Source organism: Vidua macroura, chromosome 1 (assembly GCF_024509145.1).
Source record: "Vidua macroura isolate BioBank_ID:100142 chromosome 1, ASM2450914v1, whole genome shotgun sequence".
Classification (NCBI taxonomy): domain Eukaryota; kingdom Metazoa; phylum Chordata; class Aves; order Passeriformes; family Viduidae; genus Vidua; species Vidua macroura.
The window spans coordinates 72,255,122-72,280,800 of NC_071571.1; the positions used below are offsets into that span (position 1 = coordinate 72,255,122).

The 25,679-nt window shown below is 37.6% G+C and overlaps 1 protein-coding gene across 1 annotated transcript in view; it reads left to right on the forward strand.

Moving 5' to 3' along the window:
* The window catches only part of PIGN (phosphatidylinositol glycan anchor biosynthesis class N), an 86,149-nt gene that overhangs the window by 45,667 nt on the left and 14,803 nt on the right, over nucleotides 1-25,679 (forward strand). Inside the window, exons 13-24 of the mRNA XM_053984037.1 lie at nucleotides 1,110-1,292; nucleotides 4,535-4,671; nucleotides 5,649-5,748; nucleotides 5,860-5,952; nucleotides 7,003-7,094; nucleotides 8,774-8,885; nucleotides 12,977-13,085; nucleotides 16,616-16,718; nucleotides 19,047-19,149; nucleotides 21,278-21,364; nucleotides 24,027-24,082; nucleotides 24,563-24,638. Of these exons, the coding sequence (XP_053840012.1) occupies nucleotides 1,110-1,292; nucleotides 4,535-4,671; nucleotides 5,649-5,748; nucleotides 5,860-5,952; nucleotides 7,003-7,094; nucleotides 8,774-8,885; nucleotides 12,977-13,085; nucleotides 16,616-16,718; nucleotides 19,047-19,149; nucleotides 21,278-21,364; nucleotides 24,027-24,082; nucleotides 24,563-24,638 (1,251 nt within the window). The remainder of the gene's footprint in view (nucleotides 1-1,109; nucleotides 1,293-4,534; nucleotides 4,672-5,648; nucleotides 5,749-5,859; nucleotides 5,953-7,002; nucleotides 7,095-8,773; nucleotides 8,886-12,976; nucleotides 13,086-16,615; nucleotides 16,719-19,046; nucleotides 19,150-21,277; nucleotides 21,365-24,026; nucleotides 24,083-24,562; nucleotides 24,639-25,679) is intronic.

Consider the following 25,679-nt stretch of genomic DNA (forward strand, 5'->3'; position numbering starts at 1 on the left):
TGTAAATTTTATTCCTTGTTTGTTTGAGTGCTCCAGGTGTTCAAGTTCACTCTTGATCACTCACACTTCAGACCTGTGCCTGTGCCTTGGTTATCCTCAGCATCCTCTATTGCAATGCAGAAAGGTTCTTTCATTCCCAGAACCTGGGGTGTGGATGATTGTTTGCCTGAACCTTGCAACTCTTTGCATTGCAAATATGCACTCATAGTTGTATAGAATAGATGTCTTTTGGGGTGAGTTTGCCCACTGCCAGACTTGTGATCTCTTCAGTAGTTGCTGTACCTTTTCCTGGGTTGTTGTTGAATGCCAAATGGATACCTGCACATATAAAAAAGCTTTGTTGTGTATGTTCACCTTGTTGCTGTACTCTTCCAAATGACACAGATGAGCTTCCCATCTTTGGGTAAATCACAGCACACCCAAATGGCATGGTGGGAAAACCCATGGCCTTTATTATGGTGTCTCCCCAGTGGAGGTATTGAGTGAGGGGACCTGTGAATAGACTATGTACAACCCTTCTTGTTTCCAAATTATTTACATCCTGAGAGCTACAAGCAGCTGCTCTGTAAATGCATCTGGGACTCCAGTTTAGTCTCTGAATTCACTGCTGGTGCTTGTGGTATCAGGTACTTATTGAAGTGGAGGACATCAAAACCCAGGCAGGGAATACTTCGGGCTGTGGAGAGTGACCATATTTCAACTGCATCCATAATCCTGTGCCTTCAGGAGCACATGACTGTTTTTTAAGGGAGTAACTTACACTGGAATATGTACAGTCAAATGCCTGTGGGAAAACCAAATGGCATGCTTGGTAGCAGGTGGTGTTCCAGGTGTGCTCTCTGTGTGGCATTCACCTTCTAACCACTGTCGTGGCCGGAGAGGATGGTGAAATCCAGGTGATGGTTGACTTGATATCCAGCAGGAGTCCCAAGCAGTGTGCACTCCAGCAGTTGGTGCTGGGCAAAACACTGTCCCTGAGCATGGAGAGGACACATGTGCCAGGAGTAGTGGAGCTGCTTGAGTGCCAGTTGCTGTCAGTTAGGTTGATTTGTGGAATGGGGAGCTCACTCTCTTCTAATACATTACTTAAATATTTTGTCTGCCTCCAGGTATCCCTGTGCAAAACCCTGATTAACCTTGCTTTGGAAGGCTTGTCCTACTACCACACGTATGATAGATTATTCCTGGGTCTGAGTATTGCAGTGAGTTTTGTGGGCTGGACAACTTACGTGATTTTGGTCATTATCAAAGCCCATACCAATTTGACCAAGACTGTCTCAGCTAATAAAAAGGTAGGTTGGAAGCATTCAATTATTTTTTTTTTCTATCAGTTTTCAGTATTACATGCATGCTGTGCAGGATAAATTGAATACTTTCTACTTCTTTGACTTAATATGGAAACTGGCAAGCTGTTGAGTTTTCCAGCTGCTGTAATCCTGTGTGGTGTTGCTGTTAAGTCCATTGATTAGGATCAGAATTCCTAAGATGTGTAAGTCTGAGTGTGCAATATTGTGCTTCTTCAGTTTTTCTTCCTACAGCTGTCTATTTGAGATGCTAATGCAAGTGTGAGAAAACATAGTGATTGAAAACTGTTAAAGGGTCTGTCTTTAACTGGGTTTAGTTTAACCAGGTTTAATTTTCAGTATTAACAGTACTCGTAATAATAATTGTTTGGAAGAATACAGATTTCAGGCTTCCAGTTTCACTGATGTCTCTTCACTGTAAGGCCAAAAAACCCAGCATGTAAATAATTTGATTCCTGCCCTCTTTGGTAATTTTACATCTGTTCTCAGAAACTGTGCAGTCCAATCATGGCATTTTTAAAATGTATAGCCTGTTTTGATAGAAGGTGAGCTGTGGTTTCACAAAACAGTGTGCTCCCTTGCTCTTTGTGATTTGCAAGTGTGCAGAGGGCATTAAAGATGAAGGAAGCTCTTTTTGACTATATTATTATGGTTTGATTTTCCACAAAGTATAAAATCCTAAGAATTTATTTTCAGTCATTCACCAGGAAAAGAGGGACCTTAAAAAGGTGAATAGGCAAAAAGCTATCATTTCACTAGAGAAGGGTTAAAGCATTTATGGGGAGGGGAAATGCTCCCAAACTTCAAGAATTTGTTTCAGAATAAAAGGATTGTTTCATTTTGTAATGTAGGTGAGAATGAGCACTCACTTAACATCTTTACTGCCTTCAGTATATTACTCTGAGAAAATTCCTATCGTGCTGTCTTGAGGTTTTTACTACTGGCTGAAATGAGATAGTCTTGACCTTTAGTGAAAATGCTGAAACAAAATTAAAATGGAAAATATTCATAAGTGCTGTACTGCATGATTTAGTTGTTCTTTCATCAAATAACTGAGAGGAAATAATCCAGAATGCATGTTATGTTCGATACAAACAAAATAATTACAATAAGTAGGCTGAGTATCAGGCATATTAATAACTGCATTAAGGAAAAATTTGCATTCTTAGTTGACATAGATTTTAATTTCCTATATTGGTTTTACTTGTTGAAGACAAATTTTAGGCTAGTGACACTGGCAGAAAAAAAAGTTAGGTATCTTAATTCTTTGTCTATAAAATTTATCTTTCTTCAGTTTTCATAAGAGGCTCTTTTCTGTAGGAGTGTTTTTTAGTGTTCCTAAATACTTAGAGAATCACAATGTGAGGCTAATGCTTCATATATGGAAGTTATTTGGTTTATAGCTTATATTGGAGCAACTTAAAGAAATTTGCTGAGTGACTAATCTACCATTGACAAATAGTCTCCTGCAAAGCACACCCTTATAAAATCAAGAAGCCTCTGAGTAATGAAACTGCATATCCTGTATATATCATCTTTAAAAGTTTTTGGCTTCTTATGCTGCGCATGAAAAAACACTTTTTTTTTTCTTTTGGTATAGGATGTTGTTTTGCCTAGCAAGAAATATAACCTTTAAATTTATTTTAAATATTCACAGAATTGCAAATCTCATTTCCACTTTCAATGCATGACTGACTATATTGGACTCTATAGTATTTGTGTTGCTATATGGAATAAAATGTTGATTGTGTGTGCTTACTCATTCAGTGATAAATTATACTGTGTGCATATCATATATATGCATATTCATTCTGTCTATATGTTAGCATACGTAAAATTTAAAACTAATAAAGCCAAATTCTTCTAGGTCAGCTTTCTATATGGCATATATTCTCTTAGTCTAATGGTATATCTTAGCAAAAGTTCTATTTTAAAAATAATTTAGAACTTGCATTTGCTGTCATTTTAGATCAAGGCAGTTGTACATCAGTTACAGGGAGGGGGAGCCAGAAAAGATGTTAATCCATCTAGGTGAACTGTGAGCTGATTGTCTCTTCTTCTCAGCATATTTAACACAGTTGTGTATCTGTCTACCTCTTTCAAAAAAGTAGCATTTGTGCAGAAGAAAGTAGTGTCTGTCATTACCTACACTAAAGCTACCTTTGCTATGTCAAGTTGTAATACATACAGATAAAATGGTTTATTTAAAACTTGTACATAATCTTCCCTTACCAGTAATTCTTCTGATATTTGAATGTCCCTGAATAAGAAAGGATAGTTCAATGACCAGATAAAAGGCAGATGCAGAGTGACTGTTTAATGCTTCTCTTTGCACAAACAAGGGATTTCTGCTGGTGATTAAGGACTGACTTGCCTATCTGAGATAACCCATTTGAAAATTTTCCTCTCTTTGATGTTTCTCCTTAAGAGTGTTCTCAGTCTGAGAATGTGTTTCTTTGAGTACATAATATTCCAATCCTGTGTCTATTTTTTCTAAGAAAAGCCCAAAGCAGTACCTGTAGGTTAAGATGAAATATCATAAGAGTTGTAGCTATGCTACCTTTTAGGGCCGTGCAACACTAGTCCTCTGTTGTATTTTGAAATGGTGGGTTCTTTGAGGAAGGAAGTTTCTCCTGTGGAAGGCTGGTCACAAGCTTGCTTTTGTAGCTGTTCCTAGATCCTGAATAGTAGTGGTTTTTTTCTGGTAGGAGTTAATGCTTAATATTTTAATTTAATTACTTCTCTTACAAATGTCTCAAGCAGGAGGAAGAAATGTGCTGATGGAATTTTCATTAAATGCTTTGACTGTAAGGCTGTGAACTTGAACTCAATGGGTTATATTCCAAGTCTGTTTCTAGAATCTAAATTTGAGATTTCTTTCTCCCAAACCCCTTAGCATCTCTGGCTTCAGATGGATTCCAAATATCCATTGAACATAAATGACATTGCATGTATTGGGCTTCCAGATTGTACAAGTATGTCTTTCCCATGCAGAATTTACTGCAGGACCTTATGAAGAGACACATTTAGAATTAGATCTTCAAATCCTACTGTTGTTTTTTTTAATCTGGCTGACTTTGTCTAGAGTTATGTAGAGACACATGGCAGCTTGTGTGGCTGTGTTAAAATAGCATTTGTTTTACTGTGTAACTAACAAATGGAAAATAGAGTGTAATTTAAAACATTTTATTGCTGTTAAAAGAATGTTTGTCCAAACATTTGTATTTCAGACATCTACTGTTCTCTTCTATGGTTTTGCCTCTGCTGGAATGATAATAGCTTTTTTCCTGTTGATTCAAGCATGTCCTTGGACATACTATATATACTGTCTCTTGCCAGTGCCAGTATGGTATGCAGTTGTGAAAGAGTAAGTAAAGAATGCAATTTATTACTACTGTCTTAGAAGACCAAGTCTGGACTTCCTTCTTGTAGAGAATTAAATTTTTCCCATAAATTTGGGAGAAAACTTCCTTAAGTGTTTCCTGAGACATTCCAAAGGACTCTGGTTTATATTTCAGTTGACATAATGAGTAGTGTCCAAACTGACTGATACAGTTGCCAATTCTAGAAGATCTCTTTTCTATTAGCAAAAATAAATTATGCTAATTCCATAAAAACATAATTTTAGTACTCTTGCAACTGTTGCAAAAGTGCTAAAATCTTTGCAAATACCTGTAGCAGCTGACTTATTTTGCAAAATGATCCTGCAAAGTGTCAAGTCTGTGGAACACCAGCTACTTTTGGAGAACACATGCTAGTCATGCTGAGGAATGTGCTCCCATATTGAAATAGATTTGTCTTGTTTGGGCCTCCTTTTACTCCAAGCCCAAAAATACTTGTTATCTTCTGATTCCTACTTTCCTGATCTACTGGCAATCTGTAGATACCAACTCGGTATTATTCAGAGAAAATGAGACCAACTGCAGTTAGATAATGAGCTGTCTCATAAACCATAGGAAAAGCTAACAAGGAAGGTTTTTCTCTCTCTAAAGCTTCTGAATGTTTCATCCGTTATGACAGACATTAAGCAGAACATAACCAAAAATATTCATATACTCAGAGCTAATTTGAGTAGTGAATAATCTGAAGCTTGTCCAAACATTGGCAAAGATGTGCCAAATATGGGAGGAAAAAAGCTGGAGGATTTTATTGTAGATTTTCTATCAAGTAAAACTGGGCAGAAGGATCATCTGGCTATCAACCATGGGGTCTAGGCAGGACCAGCAATACCTCTAAATTTTTTTCTGCTCTGACCTCATCCTTGCCCTGTAAAGGTAAGATGCTATGTTATTTCTGGGTGTTTTTTTTTTAATGAAGGTTTTCTTGTTCTATCATTTTGAACAGAATTCCTGTCATTCAAGACCTTGCTACAAATGTTTTGTCACTTCATATTGGTCAATTTATAGGATTCCTCTTGGTTTGTATACTGGGAATTGAAATACTAGTAAGTATTTTATCCTTATGTATCAACAGGGTGTCTCATTTCTTGTATTCTACCTCTCTGAGGAATTAATGTGTTTGATTTTCAGTCCTCTCTTGGATTTTTTTTAATTAGGTCTTCAGCTTTTTCTACCGCTCTGCACTTACTGTTGGCCTTCTTGTGTTTGCTGGCTGGCCAGTGATCACACAGCTGTGGATTCAAGCTAAGGTATGGTATTGCTTTGGTGAACAGTTGGATTGCATCTTAGGATGTTGGGATGCTTTGGAATGCTGCTTTAGATTGTTATTCAGTTATGCTCTTTTTCCGATCTCTGTCATAAGCTGCATGTAGCAAAGCAAGGGAATTTAATATGATCTGGATAGATCTGTTATATGTGAGAAGTAATGAGTGCTTTAGAGTTTTGGAGTAACTGTGGGTTAGCTATCAGTTTTCTGTTGTTGATGACTAAAAAATGCTTGACTCAATCATATGAAATGCACATCATTTATCAAACTGTTGCAGTGGACTGTGGTGTTGACATGCACGACTGGTGAAAGTGTCACCGTTTAACTAATATGATCATTTATTAGAAAAAAATATTGAAGGTAACGGAAAGGCAGTTGTCAACTCATTATTGTCTGCAATCAGCTGGGACACATTGTTCCTCAGAGGCAAATTTCTGTATTGCTTTTCCTAGGAAAAAACATCCACTTTCATGAAGTGGCACAATATTTAATTTAAGAGACATTACTTCCATTAATTGATTCCAATGTCTCTTATTTCAGGGGATACTGAAAACTTAGGGTTCTAGGATAGAGAAAAGGAGTCAAATTGCTAAGTCTTGCTCTCCAAGAACTGCCAAGATGGAGGCTTGTATTTTACAATTTTTTGTTCTAGTTGAGAAATCAAGTAACTTGTCTTAAAGCTGGATATGCACAGATGATGTTTTGTAACATGAATATGAATTTTACTTGAGCTTGAAAAATTTAAATTATACAGCTCTTAATGTTTTTAGTTAAATAAAACACCTGGGATAGTTTTTTGGTTTTTTTCCTCCTAGCAAAGAGTTTCAAGAACTACTTAGATGATTATGGTAGCTAAATCAAATGGCTCATAGATGCAAGGACTGGATAATGGTACCATATTCTCAGAGTATTCTCTCTCAGTGTTGATTAATTAACTGCTGTATGGGAGATGCTAGTAGCTGTTAGTAGTTCACAGAAGTATTTCTTTATGATTAGACAATTGTCTGTCCACATGACCTCCTTCTTCTTCTAGACAAAAGCATTGATCTGGACTCTCCTGTGTGTGATCCTGGCAATATTTCCATTAATGCCTGTTGTAGGAAGAGAACCAAACATTCCTCTGGTGTAAGAATCTCATCTTGTTCTTTAAATTTTTTATTCCCTCTTTGATTCAAAATTTAGGCTGTCTTTTGGTATTTGTGAGGAATTGTATTATGGAAAGCTGGCTGAGACAGGAGTTGAAATTCAGAATTTAAATAACATGATTATAGGGACCTCAGTTATTCACTAATGAGAATGAGAATAGACTTTTAATTCTTTTGCCACATCCATTTGGTTTTGTGTTATTCTGTAATTTCTTGTCAAGGGAAACATTTCTCACAATAGAAAAATGTTCACATTTTACAGGAAAATAAAGGAGACTATTAAAGGAGAAGCTTCAGTGGGATGCAAATATGGTCAACAGCACTATCCTATGTGAATAAGAATTTAGTCAACAGCAATATACTTTCAACAGCATCTTTCAGAACTTGTCCACCGAATTTCAAATAATCTGTCTTTGAATAGCACACTGTACCTAATGAGATATTCAGGGAAATAAACAGGATAGGCAGAGCTCTCTTCTTCCTCTATGTTTCCTGTGTTTCTTTTTTCCACTTCTGCTTCTCTGTCCTGAGTCTTCTTTTCTAGTATTGTTTGATTTTCTACAGTTGTTGTTTTTTACTGTTTTTCTAGTACATCTTTGTTATCTGTCCCTCTCCACTTGTGAGCCACTGTTTGGTCATAGGAGCATTCTCTCATATCTGGATGCAATCCAGGTGGTTGGCCTGAAGGGTTAGGCTTGTGGTCTCTTTGTAGTTACTGCAAAAAAGTGAATTTACCCTAGGGTGCAATGGCTCCTGCTGGCTGGTAGAAGATGCTATGCCTCAGCAGAGCCAATCCTCAGTAAAACACGGGATTTGAGCAGTAATATGTGATTGCAGGTAGAATTATGAGCCCAGATATTTCCAGGATTATTGACATTCTGCCTCAGAATTTTCCACTGTGTTTTAAATTTATCTGTTGAAAACCTTTCTTAGTCTTGATCCTTGGGCACACTAGAAATATTCAGCACAGATTTGCTTTGACTGTGTTACAGCCTCTCAGCTGTATATACACATGTGTGTACTTCTGCTGGTCCAAACTGAGGATTTTCTGTTCTTTAGAACATATGTGCACAGCTTAGAAATCAAAATGGAATTAAATTACCTACAGATTTTCCTCTCTGACACCTCTTTATATTCACCTTGCCCAGGCTGTACATCTTTCTATTTATTCTTCTGATGAAACATTGTAACTTTGAAACACTGTGTTTGTCTGAAACTTTTCAAGGGAGTTTTGAAGCTGAAAAGGTTTGAAGCAGCAATTAAAAATATATGTGACACTTCAGAATGTTACAGATAAGTTGATGCTTGAACACACAAGAGGGAGAAATCAGAAAGCCAGGGAGAAATAGGTGTTTCTGTTCTTGAGCAGTGGTACTGTTAAGTCAGGGCTTTTCAGTACATTAATAAAACTTGTATGGTTGGAACAGAGAGCTCCTGACTCAGCACAGTCGTAAAGGAAACATGGAGGTGAGAGCAGGGCTAGATAATCCAAGAGGAACCTGGAGACACTGAATACTCAAGACAGATTAGGAAAGCCAAAGTGCTCCTGGGGTTGAATCTGGTGTGGGATGTCAAGTGCAACAAGACAGCGTACAGTAGCAAAAGAAATTTTTGATGGTGTTTTCTGAGATTTTATTGTTCTTTTGTTTGTTTTTGCAGAATAGCAGCTGGTTTGCTGACCATCTTGATATCTTTCTTCTCGTTGGCGTCTCTTTGTAAAAGTGAAAATAAATACAAAGATAATGAAGATCTGAAAGTATATTTTTATCAGGTCAGTTGTTACTTTTCAGTAATTTTGAATGTTAGAGGGTTTTTATGTGCAAATTTTTATTTACTTTCTAGGAACATATGTCTACCAAGGCCACTATTTTCAAGAAAAAAATGATTATTCCTAAGAGTTTTCTCTTTGGGTATTTCAAGAGGACCATGTGCACATATTTAAACATCATCATGCTGTGTTCTCAAAAGGCCATCCTGTGCATAACTATATTGCTTGATATATCGATGTGCATATAGATTTTGATGCTCTGCTTGGAGAGTTTGAGAGTTTGTCCCATCTTTGGTGCATGTATGTCTCTTCCAGTGACCTTTGCAGTAGTTGCATATGCACACCAAGGCTTGCTGTTTCAGGGGGCTGAACTTGTTTCTGACTGTAGAAAAACAATGTGAAACTGATACTGCGTTGGTTTTCTGTTGGTCAAGTCTTCTTTCAGGTGAATTATACCTTCGTGAAATAGGTAGGTTATTTTCATGCTTGGAGCTAATTAAGTTCTAGAGAGCTTTAAGATTCTAGTGTACCTTGCGTGTCTGCTGTCCTCTTTTTTCTTCTTTTCCCCCCCTCAACCTATTAGAAGATAATAGTTTTATTTCAGGACCAGCTTTATCTTTTATGATTTAGTTTCTTGCTGAGCAAAGCAATGCACTCATTATATCAGTGATTTAGGTATGGAGCTCAAATTGGTTGAAAGGAGGAAGGGAAGGAGTAATGAATGCTTAAAATGACTTTAGCTGAGCATGAATGCGTGTAAAATATGGTGGTGATGTCTCTTAATTTTTTTAGCTTACATGTGGAAAAGAGATGTCAGTTCCTTTCCTAAGCATTTAGAACATAAATTTCCAGTATCCACTTGGCAATGGATTTCTTGCTGGAATGCCTGAAAAAAGTTTACACTGGGTGGGGAAGTGAGGGAGCAGCCCAGTAGGTGGCTGGCCTACCTGAATTCACCACACAACTGCTGCAGCATCTCATGATGATGAAGAAATTGGTCTGTAGTAAAAAAGTAATGCCAGACTATTCTTGAGCATACTTAAAGAATCAGGAAATTCACTCACAGAGTGATAATTAGATGAAAATCTTCTGCCTGCTTATTCTGGAAGTAACATCTTCATTTTCCTCCCAACTTTTAAGATCATAAAGTTCCTCAAATTGCCCCTTAATCACTAGATATTTTACAATAGTGACATGTAATTAATAGTCTCTATTAGATTTTTGTTTTAGTACCTTAATTGGGAATGGAAAATATGGGATCCACCCTTCACATTTTGGAAAGGATTGGGAGGTGAGATTATTCAGATGTAGAGGGATAAAAGGACATTACAGAGGCATTATATGTGTTTCTAAATAAAGGTCTTGTTTTGAGGTTAGGTTACATTTGGTTGCTTAGAAATGTACAGGAATACAAAAGGAAAATGCTTGTCAGAATACTGGTATTTTTAGTCAGTGGAATTCCCTAATTCTACTATTATATTTTCCTCTGAGTTGGACTTTTCAGTGGGAACAGGAAGGGGTAATCTTTAAAAATGCTCATTTTGAGATCCTGAATTTTGATTACAACTCCCAGTTTTAAAGGTGAGATGAATCCCCTAGTCAGGGGAAAATAACTATTTTGCTGCGACAAATGGTGATCAGGCCACTGGCATTCAAATAGATAAGCACACTCAATTAGATTCCTGCTCTGCATCTGACAAGGGATTTCTTAAAAGTAGGTTTTGCAGGTCCCCCATAAGTGGTGTTTGGAGGCAGCCATCAAAGGTTATGCCTTCCTCTGATAACGCTGTTACTTAATGTTTGGGGTCACTGATGAGTTAAGCCTAAGCCAGCCTAAACAGTTCTTTGATTCTGTGATCTCTGAGAGGTCATTAAGGCTTCAGTAAGGATGAAAACAGGAGTAATTAATAATCCATTAGCTAGACTGCTGCAGTGCTTACTGTATAACTTAATTTTTGCTGGAGAGAGCACCAATTTCTCTTTGCCATCCGTTTCATAGATGATGTCCAGTTTCTGCCACACTACCAAAAACACGCTGTTTTCATTGGTTGATAATGTTGGACCAAGTTATTATTCCCAGGATGCTTGGACTTCATGTGTGTCGAAGGTCGTCAGTTTATTAGTTTCCTCCTCTAAATTAGAATTATAGAATAATTTTGGTTGGAAAAGACCTGTAAGATCAAGTCCAGCCATTAACCTAACACTGCCAAGACCACCGCTAAACCATGTTGCTAAGTGCAGCATCTACATGGCATTTGAAATAGAAGTGAACACTAGGAATCCATGTCATTCTGGTGGAACCAGGGGACAGAAAGGGTGTTTTGAACCAGCCTTGTGCACAGCTGATGATGCTGGGTTCTCCTGCCATTCTCCCTGTGGGTCCTTACAATGTTCAATGCTTAGGAGAGCTCACAGCCAGAGCAGCTGGCAGTGTTGGAGTGTTGACACTCCAAGGGTGTCACCCTTGGTTTCTTCTTTGTAGCTGTGACCTAAAGGTATGGGTATCTGAGACCTGCTCTTTAGTTGTTCAGGAATTATCTCTGAACATCAGAGAGGGTTATGAAGGATGATGGGAGACAGATTCTTAGCTGGAGATCTCTGCTTGCATCTCCAAGTTTCTTCCGCTCAGTTCCACAGTCCTGGAGAACTGTGGAACTTGCTCTTGGTGGAAGCCAAGAGCAGTTTGAATGTGAATGCAGATTCTCAAAAGCACCTGCTGAGCCCTTCCCTGGACACTGGCATAGATTTAGCAGCAGTACATTGTGCTTACTAATGTTCCCAGGCCATCACAAATCTTCCAAGGCACAGGATATATTACGGAGGGTGACACAAAGTCAGTGCAAAGTGACTTCACCAGTATCTAGGGGATATCAGAGGAATTACCAGAGCTCATGACACCAAAAAGAACTTAATAAGATATATCAAAGGGCCTGAATACAGCAAAAGTATCCAAAATAAACATCGGAAGTCTAAAAGATCCTATTCCCTGAGCTTTTGGATGCCTAATGTTGTGACCTAGTTTATTGATGTCACAGAGAAATACAAGGTACATGTTCTTGTGGCCTGAAATTAAATAGAAGCAGCAGATACTGAGCACCTGTGAAACTTGTCAACAAAGAATGCTGATGCTAAATGTATCGTCTGGGCTGATCCCACTAGGTATCACTGCAGTCTAGCAGGGAAATAGCAGCTATTCATATGGTACAAAGTGATGGATGTGAATGGTGTAGTTGCTGTGCATTAAAAAGCCACGATTGCAATTACATCTTGTAACGCGGTTTTAAAGTGCATGTTTGCAAAGTATTGTGCATGCTTGATTTGCCTTTTAGTGGAACTGCAGAGTTGTGAATAAATAGCAGTAATTGAAAACTTGGCTCAAGCATTTTCTTGGATAATTGTCACCTTTCAAAAATAACTGACTCATGGGGTAATTTTCGAAAGGTTTTTTGCATGTACTAGATGACTGAATGATGTCTCTTGAATTAGTCAAAGAAAAAACCTCTCCAACTTCTCTGCTTCTGCAAGGCAGAGGGCTCTGCTTGAAGTGGTTCAGTCAATTCAGTTGGGAGGCAAAAAAACTCAACAGCTTCTTTCTGTCTCTTAAAAATTACCTCCGATTTGTTCTGCTGCTGCTTCTCTTCTTCCAGGAGCCTTTCCCTTCTCCCTGTACCGATTCTGCAGCAAAGCCAAAGGCTCTGCTTGTTCTTTGTGGCTGCTATTTGAGGACAAGTGCCCCTTGAAGGACTGGGTGTGTGTGTTTTCTGTGGTTTGCAGGAGTGTTTAAATAGTTACTCTTGACAAAGAGCATAGCATGTCAAATCAGTGGTCCAGGTCATGTGTGTGTACTATTTTAAAATAGCACAAATAAATAATAAGAATGCTAATAAAAAGTAATCTAGAGGGAAGTTTTAAAAAAGCCAATAATTGTAAGTTATAAAAAGTTATGAATTTTGACACTGTCTTTGACTTCCTGTTCTTATGGTGATTCAGATGAGGTGTTTATGCAATTCTAAAGTATATTTACATATTCAGGGTGGAATGGCAGAGATCCATGCATTAATTTTGTATTTCATTGCCCGATTTCTTCTTTCTAGATGTTCAGTGTTGCACTTTCGACATATGTTGTGGGCAGTACCCATAACAGTCTTAAGATCAAACAGGGATTACCTGTAATGAATCAAATTATTAGCTGGATGACGCTAGGTAAGAAAATCTTCCCTCTCAGCCTTTTATGCTGGCAGTTTGTGGAGTCTTGGATTGGGTGGGGGATGATATCACGTTTTCATTAACATCTTATTTTCCTTTATCTGACTGCTGATAGTTCTTCTGTATGTTTGCTTTCCTAACTGAGTTTTTTTGAGAAACATGTTAGTCTTCTAAATATTATTCCTTTGTAAATTTGTGAGAAAATGAAAATACCTTTGATTTTAAAAATAGCTTTATCTTTTATTTTGACTGTTCTGAATATTTTAAAGACCATTTTTAGGGATATAATGGCATAAATTCCCTTTTTGTTTCACTCGGAGCCAGATATGGGTGATCTGAGATGTTTTGCCATAAATCCAGTTGAGCACAGGAAAATGACTAAAGATTATTGCTGTAATTCAGTGTAAACTTGAAGTTGCAGGAGATGGCAGTGACCCTTGTGGAAGTGATTTTTGAGAGCTGCTTTGCAAAATACCTGTGAAATAATGATGATAGTGTATTTTGATATCTGTTAATATATAATTATTAAAGAAAAAAGCAATTTTCAAGTCTATGAATTTTTCACCATTCAGAAATCTTAGCATGATTAAACAGAGCAAATGCAATTGTTACTGGAGTTCTGGAATGCAGTGAAGCAATACCCTTCATATTTCAGATATAAAATAATTTCTATAGGGCTCCATTAGACAGTGTTAATCATTGTTTATCCTTGAGTGATCTGAAATGTGGGATTTGTTTTAGAGCTAAACATATCCATATAAAGTTTGGTAGCAGCTTTTTGCTACAAGTTGAGATCAGGAGTTTAAACATAGCTCAATGAAAGAACTTTGGCCCATGTTACCTACTTGCTGGTTGTCTTGTTCATTCGTGTACTGATGACATTGTTTTAACTTAAGCAGATCTTGTCAGTTTTAGCAATCCTGCTTCTGTTTCAGCAAATGGATTCAAGATTAAGTTCAGTGATTGTTACCATTGTGTGTGAGCAATGCTTTCTTAGTAATGCATTTTTTTTCAGAGCATTTTCCTTTCCATCATGCTCCCCTAACTCTTTGTAGACTGCTAAGCTAAATGGGGATCTCTGTGTGGATGAATTTCTCACAGTTGTAAAGTCAATGAAATCGATGAAGTCCTGCTTGGCTTACTGGAGCAGGAATTGAGTGTAAAGGTTATATTTCTCTTCTGTGTAGGGATGAAAGAGAAACATTTTTCATCTAAGGGATGATTCAGGCAGTCAAAGAGGTTTAGAGTTATGAGGAAAAAGTATATTAGAAATTCTCTTTGTTGTGGGTGATGATAAAAATAAAGCTAACTGTGAAGCAAACTGTAGGTACTCAAAATATCTACCTGCTGCCACAGAAGTAGTGAATATTTTAGCAAAGTCTTTCAGACTGGAAGTAATCATTCTAAGTGAATATGATATACAAGATAGGAGTTTTGTGTGCTTGCTGAAATTGCTTTCCATAATTAAACACAGAAATAAGCAGGTAAAACACTAAGGCATCCAAAATATCCTCAATGCTTCTCTTGGAGAGAAATGCCTTGTCATTACCATAACCATAACTAGCACCTGCCTTGTTGCCAGTGTGTACCACAAATGGGATACCATAAGAATTAAGATATCAAGCTCTACTGTAGCTTTTCTAAGGTTGGTGGGATTACAGGTGGTCCAACTCCTCTTTGTCTTTTTGCATAGTTGTGGAAGAATGGCACTTTTAATGAACTCTCATTTTGCATCTCTGTCTATTTATAGAACTAGAAACACAGTTAACAGTATTTGTTCATAATAATACTGTTTTATTTCTGTGTCAGGATCATAATAATACTTCAGAAGTTTTCTAGGGAATTTTTGCCCCCCTTTTCAGCTATTTATCCTGATTAATATGAAGCCTAACTGTTTAAATTCTAACTTTGACCTATTTTTTTTTTTTTTTGAGAAACACTGATATTTAAGGAACCAGGCAAATGAATTAGTGATGGCTGGGTTCCTGCAGGCCTGTGTCCAAGTGGCTTTAGCTGTAACACTGTATGGCTCATACAGTGTACTTAACTGCAAACATAGCTGCAAAACCAGGAGGTGTAACGTTAATTCAGCTGCTTCCCATGTTCTTCAGAACCTTCTTAATATTAGCAGACATTTCTAAATGAATGTATATTATATCTTAAAATTTTCATCTGTGGGAATTTATCATAGAAACTTGCTAAATTTTGAGGAATTTGGTGTCACAACTGTGTGCAGGGGTCATATAAAGAGGTTTGTGTAGGTCAGCCAGAAACCTACAGGTTGTTTTATGATTAATATCTGATGTATTGCATCACAGATGGAAGAGAAAGACTAATAATCACCTACTAGCCACTCATCTGTTCTCATCATCTGTGATTGCACTCAGAGTGATACACATTTGATATGTTCAGTGTCATTTACAGGGGCCAGTTGCCATGCTGAATTTTATTTCCAACTGTTCTTTCAGTGAGGTCCTTGGAGTCCCTCCTTGAATTGGGACTTTTTGGAGCCCCTTGATGTCACTTATTCTGTAATTGTAGCAGTGGCCAAGACTGAAAGCCAGGAAATAAAACATACTGACCCACAGGACTAAGAAACCTCCTTACCTCTCTTTCCTTGTTATGTTTACTATAAATACTAATGTATACAATGATGATAATCACAAGGGAGTACTTTCCATATCTTATAGTTTTGTGTTCCTTAGAGTGATTATTAATTTTGACTTACTGTTGTGATGCAACCTTTGAATGATTCAGTAATGTGAAGTTCCTATACTGCAGTGAAGAATCACATTAATGTTATTTGTCAGCATACTTTTTATAAACATGCAATTTTCATATTTAGAAAAACAGGTTTAAAGATTAGGTCACAGCAATGCTTGTCCTTCTCCCTTTCCCTTTTTCAAACACGGGCCATCTTTCCTGTTTTTCTTCCTCTTTACTCACTTTTGCAGTAGCCCAGTTCCTAATCTAATTACAAAGAATAGAAGGCCAGGTTGGATGGGGCTTTGAGCAACCTGGTCCTAGTGGAAGGTGTCCCTGCCCATGGCAGGGAGTTTGGAACTAGGTAATCTCTAAGGTCCCTTCCAACCCAAGCCTTTCTATGGTTCTAATCTAGTGGAGCAGTAGCTTTGTCACTGCAGTTTTTGAGCTGCCAGAGGTCCTCAGGGCCATGGTAAGTGGTTTTCAGAGTAGTATTGAACAGTCAGGTTTGACTGGATTTTAGGGTAAGGCTTCTGCATCATCTTAAAAACTTAGTAACATCAGTTCATGAGAAATTATAAAGGCTGTGACATGGAAAGACAGGGAATTAAAATGATACAGAACTGAAATTACTTTTGATGAATGTGAAACATTCCAAACATTGTATTTTCTTTAGCAAAAGTAAGTTTTGAAAATAGAGGGTCATATATGATCTGTATAGAATTTCTGTACATAAAATGTCAAGATTTGAGGAAAGTTATCTTGTCACTGAGGATGAAATGTTTTGCACGATATGACTGATGGATCTCTTCTTCTTATTGCAGTTTTTTCCCCAGTGTTGCTGCTACTGAGCCCCACGTTTCTCTTTGAGAGACTGTTCAGCATATTGCTCTCCCTGATGTCCACCTACCTGCTCCTCAGCACAGGGTACTTCATTCTTACTCTATTTAGGTTGTTTTGCATATGGAAATCCAGGACTACATGTGAAACTTCTTCATGTCATGCCCATTTCTGTTAAAGGTGTAACGTGTGCTTCCAGCATTTATCTTCTTGTTTAGTTTACTAAATAAAATTTCAGGGGAGCTTTCATGTTCTTCCTTGTATTATAAACACAGTTTGTTGACATTCCTTTCAACTAGACAAGGCAGTGGCTGGAAGGGTGTATGTTCAAACGATCTTGCACCAAAATAAGAAAGTCTGGTTTTGTTTATGTTTTGATGTGTGCTTTTCTGCTCACAAAAAAAAGGAAATGGCATCTCTCCCAGATGCTCAACACTGGTATCTAGTTATGGCTTGAATGATGTGTGCCAGGAAACAGGTAGTCTTAAAATGAGGGAAAATTGTATTCTGAGAGATTTTGTGGAAGTAATTTTTTTTCAAAGGGATGTTTTTTCCATAAAGACTAGACCTTGCTTCTTTTTGGATAAAAGTCAATTCCTCTGATGTTTTAAATGAAGAAAACACTACATCAGCCAACCCTTTCTTTTTTCTCAGACTTGGTAGCTCTTAAGAGCATAATTAATGGGGAGTATAGGAACTGTTCTTTCCGCCTCCCCTCCCACTTATCCTCTGGATTTAATTACACTGGAAAATTAAGTGGAATAAAACATCTTGCAGCAGACATTTTGCAATAGCTGCCTCCTGTGGACACTCATTTTAGTTGAAGCATCTCCTTTTTTTTTTCCAGTCTTCTCCCTCTCCTTCCTCCCACTTCCCCATTAAGATTTTGATCCTAATGTTACTCCTGACTGCACACACATTCTTAACTCAACCTTCTTAGCCTGTGCTGGCTACTGTATAGAGCATGAATGTTGTTCTCTCTGAGGCTGGCAATCTCCCTCTTTGTATTTTGGCCCTGCATCAGACCACGTAAATGCTGACGGCTCTCTGCTGTCTTCCTACAATGTCCAAATAGATGAAAAAATTTTGGAATGATTCTTAAAAGGGAAAACAAAACCCAAGGCACTGATGCCAAAAGTGTCCAATGTTTCTCTCCTCAGGCATTCTTCTGTCATGTACTGGTAACCCAGTGCATTGCCTGGGTAATTGCAGCACCTCTCTAGGGGTAGTTAAGTGCAAATACTGAAGCCAGCTGAAGAGCATGGTTGCATACAACCACTTGTCACCGACACTGTTGAAAGCATTTAATCTGAAGGCAAGTGTAGACCATTATAAGGGTTGTAGTGTTTCTATTACTGACAAAATAACTATTTCATCTTTGTGTTTAGCTGCCTGTGGTTCTGATAATTAAAGTGGAAATGTCTATTCAAATTTTTTTGTTCTAGTTTGAAATTGCTTTGTAGCCCAACAGAAACAATACCAAGATTAACTCCAGTGATTTCCTTATTTTCTAGACCAACAGGTGTTTGTCTAAGAAGAAAAAATAAAAAGGGAAACATTTACAGTCTTGTCAGTATCAATATTACAGTCAGTATCAGTATTATAATTTTATCCCAACAGAAAGAAGCCTGGGAGGTACCATGAAGTGCAACTGGAGAAACTAAATGTTATCCAATTTCAGTTTACTCCCTTATGTTATCTGGGGGTATTAATCCCTCACATAAATGCACTTATACTTTGGAATTTGTGTGCTCTAGGAGCCAGGAGTAGTCCTCAGAGATTGGAGGTGTAGCTAGAACAGCTTAGTGGCCATGGTTAGAGTGTGACTTGATGCTACTATTGTAGAGGATTGGAATACAGTGAAGAAAAGCGCATTTCACTGAAGTGAAATGTAATGTGTCTTTTATTATACAGATGTGTCTTTCCTTAGAACCAAACTGAAATCACCGTAATAAGTTTATATGATTAGGTCCTAAAAAGGCACAATCTCTAGCTGCTGTTTAAGTTGAACTGTAACCCCTCAGTTCCAAGTTGCTCTCATCGAAAAATACTCCGTTTTGTAGAAAATTAATGTCAATTAGGGTTTTTTTTCCCTATTTCTTTTAACTTTATTTAACAGTTTTGTTAAAATTAAAAAAGGCACTCATCCAGCATTGTGGTAGCCATTGAACAAAAAAATACAAAACATGAGAAAGCTGAAGCAAGCTCTGTTTCTCCTACTTTGGCCATTTAACTACTTTATGGCTTTAAAATTCAACCAACTGTGGTATTCAGAAATGGGGAAAGAAGGGGAACAATGCCACTAGGTCTTGGTATATCTTTTGTGTGAAGAAAAAAGAAAAGAAACATGTCAGCATTTGATGTTAATTAGTTGTCAGCAACTGCACTTACTATGATTATTACATTACTTTTCAGATATGAAGCTCTCTTTCCACTGGCACTGTTTGGTTTGATGTTTGTGTGGATAAATATGGAACAAGAAGCACTGCAGCACTACGGTCTTTCACTCAAACCAAAGGTAACAGTTCTTGATAGATATATCAATTTAATTAACAGTTTTGTTTTTTTTTTTTTGAGGCTGTAATAAATATTCTGAGTGGTTTTCAGAGAGCAACACTTCATGTTTCTTTTCAGTTTGGGAAGCCAGTATTAGCTGTTTCATGAACTAGGAATATGACTTTGTAAGTAAGATTTGTAATTCATGTTATTGAAGATGTTGCACATCAGAGCCATTTCTAGTGATGCAGGAAGACAGTCTGACTTACTAAGACACAGTGGTATGGTCTGTAGGCTACAGAGCTGTCTCTGTCAAGTGTAGTGATAATTCAGCATAAGGTGCAGTAACTCTTCAGAGTAAGTACAATGTTGCAGTACTTCTTTTGGTCTGATTGCAGACTCACGAGCGAGAGGCTGAAAATAAATTATTAGATTTCTGAAAAGACCCATAGGAAATATTAGAAATCTTAATTTGGCTTTATCCTCTCTTTGTCTAAGGATGGAGACTTACTTTTGTTTAGACTGATAAGTAACTGGAGACCAACTTCGAACTAGCACCTTCTCAGATTTGCCTGGAGGAGAAAAGGGAATTTTGTAACCAATGCAACTTTTTCCACCTTAAAATTTAGTATATTGTCAACAATTTGCAAAGGCTGTGCTGCTCACACTGCAACTTAGCTCTTAGATTAGGTCTAGAGTTGAACAAACTGGGGCTGTGCCACTGTTTTGGTCAGATACAAAGTGTCAGTTACAGTGGTTTGGGTCCTTGGAGCCAGGTAAGTGTGCACCACAGCTCTCCCTGGCTTCTCCCAGACAAGCCCTCCTGGCACATGCATGGGAGTGGCCAGAGTCACTTGAAGAGAAGTGTTGGTACACATCTTTCCTTCCTTTTGCAGCTCTTAATAATTAGGAAGAAGTCCTGGAGGTTGAAACCTGAGCCAAGACAGTCGTCAGAGCAGACCTGACACATACTGTGGTTTTGTGGTGCTCCTACATGCAAGACAGTTTTGAAATTTGAGAGAGTAGGATTTACAATTCAAGGCTAAAAAACAGAAATAAAACCAGGAATAATTTTCTATTTATGCTACCTTTACTTATGATAATTTGTGTGATTGTGTTTTATAGCATCTTAAAAAATAGGGATGGAATCTGAATATAACAACTACAATTAGTGTGATGCCACAATTGTGGTTGAAGGTGTTTAGCATCTGTGGGGGATATATTTTCTCTTCCACTCTAGAACCCACTCGATCTTTTGCATCTTGTTACAAGGCATCTGTGATGCTTGCCTGTCTGCTGTTAGTCTGATGTTCTCTTCATTGTAAAATAAAATTCTGTTAAAGTAGTATTAAACAGTGATGAACACTTTACTAATAAATGCAAATGAAAAAAACATAGGTAGGCTGTAATTATGTTTTAAGTTGTCACTCGCTGTTTGTCAACATTTACTTGAACCTTTTGGGTTCAAGTGAAAGGAACAGTAATGCTTACCCCTTCTTCCTGTTTTTACATCAGAAAATATCCCTAGAATGCCTGTTAATATATGCTGCAAAGTAAATCATGTATTAGAGAATGCAGCTCAATTCTCTGATGATAAGAGATTATTTTAAATTAAAATGTTATCAGTCTTGAATGTCTATTTTCCCCCAATATAAAGGAGTTCACTGACCTCTTAAATTCCATGAAGATTTCTCTTCAAGTCAAGTGATATTATGCTGAGGACTGAGTGAAGGAGATGGAGAGTATTTTACTATTTTCACTCACAAAATAAGTCAAATCAGGATAATTGCAGTCTTTTATTTCTGAACATCTTTATCCATATGCTCATGTGAGCAGTGGAAGGGTATGTGTGTAGGAGGGGTGTTTCTGATGAAAAAAGATGGTTATAAGTCTGAGTCATAGTAGTTTAGCTAACAGTGAAAGCTTCACTGTTCATTTGATCATCTCACTTGTACATCTTTCTGGCAGATTCATTAATTCATTAAAGTATGATAAAAACATTGGAAATGTTTGCAGTCCTTATTATAATACTCTAATAACAGGCAATAGGGAAGTAGGTTTCTTTCTCATTCATTTCAGTAAAAATATGGTGGCTCTATCAAAGTCTATTAGTTAATATTTGGTGTTGATTCCTTCTGCTGTCTTTCCAGCTTGCTGTTTTCAACTTCACCTGTACTATGGATATAACTCAGTTTCGACAGCTCCACCTGGATGATGTCCGGAGGTCCTTCTTCTTTGTATCCTTTGGCTGGTTGCTGCACTCCAGGGCAAAACAAGGGTTTGTTTCAAAAGAACCTGCAGTCAAAATTTGTAGCCTGGTACTCACTGAGAACAGGAGCTGGTAAAGATGATTTGATTCATATCGCTCAAAAGGCAATGGTCTTGTACATTATGCATTTTATCAAGTAGTTAAAAATGCAGTTTTAGAATCTGGCTCCTTGCCCACTTATGACCATTGCAGCTGAGGTAAATTTTCTTCTGAGGAGTTCTGTTTTCAGTTTGGTTTTGTTTGACTACATTTTGGCTGGAGGGAATTAGCTCACCTTCACAAATCAGTTCAAATAGGTGATATTAAAGTTACTCTCATTTTTAGAGCATGGCAGTGTGTTAGGAAGCACATGTTAGGTAGCAGGCAGATGAAACAAGTAGGAAAGTTCCTGCAGGCTTGTAGTGAAACATGTTCCCAGAATCTGGCCTAGAATTGTTTATATCTTAAGTGATTTCTGCTGTTAGAAATTATATGGTCTTAGGAGCAAGGAGCTGTTTGTTCACTAATATGGCAGTTAGTTTGTGTTCCTGTAACTGATGCTGCATCTGATTTTTTTTTTTTTAAATACTCTACATTGATAACATTGTCATTTTTCTCTTCCATTGTGGAACTGCAATTAAGTGAGAGCTATTTGGCAGCAACGATGATGGATGGGCAAATGGGAGAGAAATTGAGCTAGTCTGGAATATAGGGGGATTTCGTGCAGGTGAGTTACTGTATCTGAGAGGGTGGGTCACAGTCACAGAGTCCACACTTTTGGAATTTGGAACTCTGTTTTTGGACATTGGGAACCTGCAGCAGAGTGTAACAGATACCAATTTAAGAAGGCAGATTAATACTAAGAAAGAAGGCAAAACAATTTGCTAGATGTTTGATGTTTGTCTTTGCTTTAGTATACCTAAAAAGAGCTGAGACACCTTGCAATAAATGCATCAATTTAATTTGCTATTTTAACAAAAAATATGCTAACTTTAGTAAAGCTACTGCTCTCTGTCAGTTGCTAAGTACTAGTAAAAAAAAAATCAACTAATCCAAGTGTATTTTTTAAAGCTCCAGCATAGTACTTCTTTAACACTGGAATGCAGCTGTGCTGGTTTTGGCTAGAGTTAATTTTCTTCATAGCAGCTAGTGTGAAGCTATGTTTTGCATTTGCATTTGTGATGACAACAGTTTTGATAATTCAGTGCTTGCACAGAGTTGAAGCTTTTTCCTGTCCTCACACTGTAAAGCACTACTTTGAAACACTTGGATGTGTTTTGCTCGGCTCCTGAAAAAAATAACCAATTTGCAGATCTCCTTTGCCTGCTCAAAACATGTTGTGTCTTTTTTTTAAATTTAGGTGCTGTTTAATGTTTAGAAATAGAGGAGAAACCTTTTCTGCTAGAGCAGTCATACTGCAACTACAGGCCTGTGAACTGTGTGTCTTAAGGCTGTCCCGAGGCTCCTGTATCGGGCCCAGTAGCTGGCATCTGCTGAGAAATCACAGAGTCTGGTCTTTGAGGAAAAGATTCAGATTGCTCATGCTTAGCATTTTGATTAGACCCATGTGTTACTGGTATTTTCTTGTTTGTTTTATTGCAGACCTGTTCCTCTTATAAATCTCAACCAGCAGAACCACGCTAGGCTGTTAGACTGCCGTGTTACTAAACTTGAAATTATGTGATACTCTTGGGAAGCCTGATTTCTTCAGTTATGCTGACCTAATCCTTCCAGAATATTGCATGCAGAATCCCAATGATTCTACTGAAGAGTTGGTAACAAATTGTTTATGGAGAGACTTAAATGATCCAGTGCAGGAGCTATAACGGGAGCAAAAGGACCAGCGGGAGCTCTGGCAACAGCAGCCCATCCTCACTGACTTATGACCCTCTGCCTTATGCAAAATAAGTTAAAAACCATTCTTCAGCTGAAGCCATGTTAGCTATAATGGGCTCCAATGAGCTCAGGAGCAAGAAAATACCTTTCATGGGCTCATGTAGGAGCAAGTGTTGTATCTAGATGGAAAAGGTAGGGTTTATTAAAAAACTTCTAGCTGTACAGATACTGCTGGAGTCATTCTCCCTCAATTGACGAAGAAAATGGGAGTCCTGTATTGCCATGGGTAGACTCAGCATAATCTTTGGGCAAAAAAAAAATCTATAGTAAGGATAGCATAAGAGCCTCTAGCCTTTAAGAGCCATGGTCAATTCCTCAATAAACGAACCTCTTTCATAGTCAGTTCCTCAATAAAGCCATCTTTTTTGGCGTGCAGAACACATGCCTGTGTCATTACTTTCTGCAAAAGCATGTGTTTGAGTGCATTGCTGGGTTTGTGGTCCAGGCATGTTCCTATCTTGCTAGGCAGGGATCCAAAAAGCCAGCTGCAGCTTTCTTACAGGGGCCTCAAGGCAGGCTCTAAAACCTTACCTAGGCAGTATGTGTGTTTTAAAATTGATATAGCTGTGTGTGAAATCTAGGGTAGAGCTAGAAAATACTTTGGCTTTCTTAATGCACTGTAAACCTGTAACAGTGGATCAGCTTCTTGTGGTTTCATGACAGATTTTGAAAGTAAATTGGAATGAAGGAGGAGAAATGTGGATTTTATTTTATTGCAGCCATTTCTGTAGTGTATTTTCCTTAAATACATCTAGGTTTTCTTCATAGTGACAGCCTTTTTTGGCACTGGAAACATAGCTTCTATTAACAGGTAAATTTTATTAATTTATTTGAGACACAGAGTACAAAAATTCTTCCTGCAGTTGACATACTAAATGTAAATTTAGTTAGCAAAATCAGGGCAGCAGAATCAAAGCAGTAATCAGTGGAAGGATAACAATTTATTTTGTTTCTGCTCTCTGTAACATCTTCCCTAAGAGCCTGAGCTTGTTGGTTGTAAGGCTGTCTCAATTCCATTAGATGTTATTGATGGGATGAGCAGAGACAGCTTGGTTGCCCACCAACAGCATGGCACCTTGAAAAACACAATGAGAGAAAAATTGTAGAGAAAGAAAGGTGAGGTTGGCAGTCCCTGCTGATTTAATATTTCATCAAGAGAAGATAAAATTGGACGCCTTGTTTAAAAATGTATATACAACCCAGTGTGTTACAGGGTAATTAAAGGCTGGGGTTTTTTTTAATGGAAAACGCCATTTCAAAGATTTGTAATGTCTTTTTCATGTTTCTCTAGTTTTGATCCTGCTTCTGTCTATTGTTTCTTGACTGTGTTCAGTCCCTTCATGATGGGAGGCTTGCTTTTACTGAAGGTTAGTAATCTTAGTTTGGTGAAATTTTCTCAGAGAACTGTGGAATAAATAACGTATCACATACATGGTTGTTACTTTGCAATTCACAAAAGAACATGTGTACATATATTTTAGCTTCATTAGGCTTCTTAACCACGTGTGAAGCTTTCCGCATTTGTAGTGTTTCTAGAGAGATCATTTTGTTTCCCAAAAGAGAAGCTGAAGTGTGGTGAAGTGTAATTTAACAGGATTTGGTCAGTTTATTGTATTAAAATGGAAATTTCAAATGTTGAAAGTACTTTAATAATTTTTAAAGTTATAAACTTTTCCTGTAGTATAATATCAACAGAAATGTTGAGGATATATATAATTAGCTCTATCTATATTACATTAAATGGAGGTATTGAATGTTCTACTGATTAGGTTATCATTTTATAATGGCCATTATTTTCTGTATTTTTAATAGTCTGTCAGAGATTGGATTGCATTTCTGGTTTGCAGGCAAGGCGTGGTAGCTCTTTTCTAGTATTTGAGTAAAGGATATGCCAGAGGGGGTGAAGTGGGACACTGAATCTATTGGTTATTACTAAAATAAGCAGTATTTTCACCACGTCTTTTCTGCTGCTTCTGTCCCAGAGGAAGCAGACTGAAGTTACAGGTACACTGCATGTTGTCCTACATGACACAGATCAATAGTGCAAGCCTTCTGGATGCCAGCAGTCAGGCTTTATACACTGCTAACATAAGGATTGCAAATCAACTTTGGAAAGAGCAAAAGGCAGCATTCATGTTTTCTAGTTTTTGGTCTTAATTTGCTGAACTGTTTACATTTGCTTGACTTGGCTCTGGAGGGGCAGTGTGACCCTTGCCTTATTGAATGCCTTCTGTATTCAGGCTTTTTTGTGCTTGTGATGAGATTGTCCTTTATACTTGAAACTCTGCAGCCTGTCATGTGAGATGCTGAATCTGATTAGTTCTCTCTTCAAGCCTTGTTGAAGTATTTATCACTAGTGCTAAAATGGATAAATGAAGTGAGGATATGTTTTAGTTATAGTTTTCATT